This window comes from Malurus melanocephalus, unplaced genomic scaffold (assembly GCF_030028575.1).
Source record: "Malurus melanocephalus ecotype Western Australia unplaced genomic scaffold, MMel_1.1 scaffold_2344, whole genome shotgun sequence".
In the NCBI taxonomy this organism is placed as follows: domain Eukaryota; kingdom Metazoa; phylum Chordata; class Aves; order Passeriformes; family Maluridae; genus Malurus; species Malurus melanocephalus.
In genome coordinates this window covers 2961-6761 of record NW_026625576.1, presented here as the reverse complement: position 1 = coordinate 6761, position 3801 = coordinate 2961, and the positions used below count along the sequence as shown (strand labels likewise).

The window sequence follows — 3801 nt, the reverse complement described above, 5'->3', positions numbered from 1 at the left end:
GGTGACCCCTCCCCATTTTGGGGACCCCACCTTGAGGTTCTCGTGGTTGAGGTCGGTGCGGTGTTTGTCCGTGGGTTTGTACCCCCCGTGCCTGTCCTGGATCACGGGGTCGAACAGATCCTTGAACACCTCGTAGGACTCCTCGTCCCCCGCCACGCAGCCCACCGTCATGATGAACGGGTGACCTGGGGGGACACGGGGGTCACTGGGACCAGTGTGGGACTGGGATGGGACTGGGAATGGGGCATTGGGACTGGTGTGGGACTGGGAATGGTCACTGGGAACGGTATGGAATGGGCATTGGGATGGGACTGGGATGGGACTGGGATGGGCATTGGGCAGTGACCCACGGTCATGATGAACGGGTGACCTGGGGGGACAGGGGGGGTCACTGGGACCAGTATGGGACCAGTATGGGACTGGGATGGTCATTGGGACCGGTGTGGGACTGGGATGGGACTGGGATGGGCACTGGGACTGGTGTGGGACTGGGAATGGTCACTGGGAACGGTATGGGATGGGGAATGGGCATTGGGATGGGACTGGGATGGGCACTGGGCAGTGACCCACGGTCATGATGAACGGGTGACCTGGGGAGGGGACAGCCAGGGGTTACTGGGACCAGTATGGGACTGGGATGGTCATTGGGACCAGTATGGGATTGGGAATGGTCACTGGGAACAGTATGGGATGGGGAATGGGCACTGGGATGGGCATTGGGCAGTGACCCACGGTCATGATGAACGGGTGACCTGGGGGGACACGGGGGTCACTGGGACCAGTGTGGGACCAGTATGGGACTGGGAATGGGGCATTGGGACCAGTATGGGACTGGGATGGTCATTGGGACCAGTATGGGACCAGTATGGGACTGGGACGGGGCACTGGGATGGGCACTGGGACGGGCACTGGGACCGGTGTGGGACTGGGAATGGGGCATTGGGACCAGTATGGGACTGGGAATGGTCACTGGGAATGGTATGGGATGGGGAATGGGCATTGGGATGGGACTGGGATGGGACTGGGATGGGCACTGGGCAGTGACCCACGGTCATGATGAACGGGTGACCTGGGGAGGGGACAGGGGGGTCACTGGGACCAGTGTGGGACCAGTATGGGACTGGGAATGGGGCATTGGGACCAGTATGGGACTGGGAATGGGGCATTGGGACCAGTATGGGACTGGGATGGGACTGGGAATGGGGCATTGGGAACGGTATGGGATGGGGAATGGGGCATTGGGATTGGGAATGGGATGGGCATTGGGCAGTGACCCATGGTCATGATGAACGGGTGACCTGGGGGGACAGGGGGGTCACTGGGACCAGTGTGGGACTGGGATGGGCACTGGGACCAGTGTGGGATTGGGAATGGTCACTGGGAACGGTATGGGATGGGGAATTGGCACTGGGATGGGCACTGGGACCAGTGTGGGACTGGGAATGGGGCATTGGGACCAGTATGGCACTGGGAATGGTCACTGGGAACGGTATGGGATGGGGAATGGGCACTGGGATGGGCACTGGGCAGTGACCCACAGTCATGATGAACGGGTAACCTGGGGGGACACGGGGGTTACTGGGACCAGTGTGGGACCAGTATGGGACTGGGAATGGGGCATTGGGACAAGTGTGGGACTGGGAATGGGGCATTGGGACAAGTGTGGGACTGGGATGGTCATTGGGATGGGCACTGGAACCGGGATGGCACTGGGATGGCACTGGGATGGCACTGGGATGGGCACTGGGATGGGCATTGGGACTGGGATGGCACTGGGATGGCACTGGGATGGCACTGGGATGGGACTGGGATGGGCATTGGGACTGGGATGGCACTGGGATGGCACTGGGATGGCACTGGGATGGGACTGGGATGGGCACTGGGATGGGCACTGGGACTGGGATGGGCACTGGGACTGGGAATGGGGCATTGGGACCAGTATGACACTGGGAATGGTCACTGGGACATTGGGAAGGGTCTCTGACCCCATGGCCAGTTTGGTCACTCATGGTCAGTTTGGTCCCCTCCGGTCAGTTTGGTCACCCATGGTTAGTCTGGTCACCCATGGTCAGTTTGGTCAGTTTGGTCACTCCGGTCACTCCGGTCACCCATCCGGGTTGTCCACACCGGTCTGTCTGGTCACCCATTGTCACCCACGGTCAGTTTGGTCACCCATGGTCACCCCGGTCACCCATGGTCACTCCGGTCAGTTTGGTCACCCCTGGTCACCCATTGTCACCCTGGTCACCCATTGTCACTCCGGTCACCCATTGTCACCCCGGTCACTCCGGTCACTCACCCGGGTTGTCCACCCCGGTCAGTCTGGTCACCCCGGTCAGTTTGGTCACCCATTGTCACCCATTGTCACCCCGGTCACCCATTGTCACCCCGGTCACCCATTGTCACCCCGGTCACTCCGGTCACTCAGCCGGGTTGTCCACCCCGGTCTGTCTGGTCACCCATTGTCACCCATGGTCACTCCGGTCACTCACCAGGGTTGTCCACCCCGGTCTGGATGACGTCGTCCNCCCCATTTTGGGGACCCCACCTTGAGGTTCTCGTGGTTGAGGTCGGTGCGGTGTTTGTCCGTGGGTTTGTACCCCCCGTGCCTGTCCTGGATCACGGGGTCGAACAGATCCTTGAACACCTCGTAGGACTCCTCGTCCCCCGCCACGCAGCCCACGGTCATGATGAACGGGTGACCTGGGGAGGGGACAGCCCAGGGGTCACTGGGACCAGTATGGGACCAGTATGGGACTGGGAATGGTCACTGGGACCAGTATGGGACTGGGAATGGGGCATTGGGACCAGTATGGGATTGGGAATGGTCACTGGGAACGGTATGGGATGGGCATTGGGCAGTGACCCACGGTCATGATGAACGGGTGACCTGGGGGGACATGGGGGACAGGGGTCACTGGGACCAGTATGGGACCGGGATGGGACTGGGATGGGCACTGGGACCAGTATGGGACTGGGAATGGGGCATTGGGACCAGTATGGGACTGGGAATGGTCACTGGGAACGGTATGGAATGGGCATTGGGATGGGAATGGGATGGGACTGGGATGGGCATTGGGCAGTGACCCACGGTCATGATGAACGGGTGACCTGGGGAGGGGACAGTGGGGTCACTGGGACCAGTGTGGGACCAGTATGGGACTGGGAATGGGGCGCTGGGACCAGTATGGGACTGGGATGGGCATTGGGAACAGTATGGGATGGGGAATGGGCACTGGGATGGGCACTGGGCAGTGACCCACCGTCATGATGAACGGGTGACCTGGGGAGGGGACAGTGGGGTCACTGGGACCAGTATGGGACCAGTATGGGACTGGGAATGGGGCATTGGGACCGGTGTGGGACTGGGATGGGACTGGGATGGGCACTGGGACCAGTATGGGACTGGGAATGGTCACTGGGAATGGTATGGGATGGGGAATGGGGCATTGGGACCGGTGTGGCACTGGGATGGGACTGGGATGGGACTGGGATGGGACTGGGATGGGACTGGGCAGTGACCCACGGTCATGATGAACGGGTGACCTGGGGAGGGGACAGGGGGGTTACTGGGACCAGTATGGGACTGGGAATGGGGCATTGGGACCGGTGTGGGACTGGGATGGTCATTGGGACCAGTATGGGCACTGGGAATGGTCACTGGGACATTGGGAAGGGTCTCTGACCCCATGGTCAGTCTGGTCACCCACGGTCAGTTTGGTCACTCTGGTCACCCAGTGTCCAGCACTCACCCGGGTTGTCCACCCCGGTCTGTCTGGTCACTCACGGTCACCCATTGTC

At 61.1% G+C, this 3801-nt stretch overlaps 1 protein-coding gene across 1 annotated transcript in view; it reads right to left on the bottom strand.

The window, feature by feature from the left end:
• Nucleotides 1–3801, bottom strand: part of LOC130587731 (creatine kinase M-type-like) — a gene marked incomplete at its 3' end in the record, with an annotated part of 10694 nt that overhangs the window by 5949 nt on the left and 944 nt on the right. The window contains exons 2-3 of the mRNA XM_057388706.1: nt 2544–2703; nt 2202–2221 (exon numbers count right to left, since the gene is read on the bottom strand). Of these exons, the coding sequence (XP_057244689.1) occupies nt 2202–2221; nt 2544–2703 (180 nt within the window). The remainder of the gene's footprint in view (nt 1–2201; nt 2222–2543; nt 2704–3801) is intronic.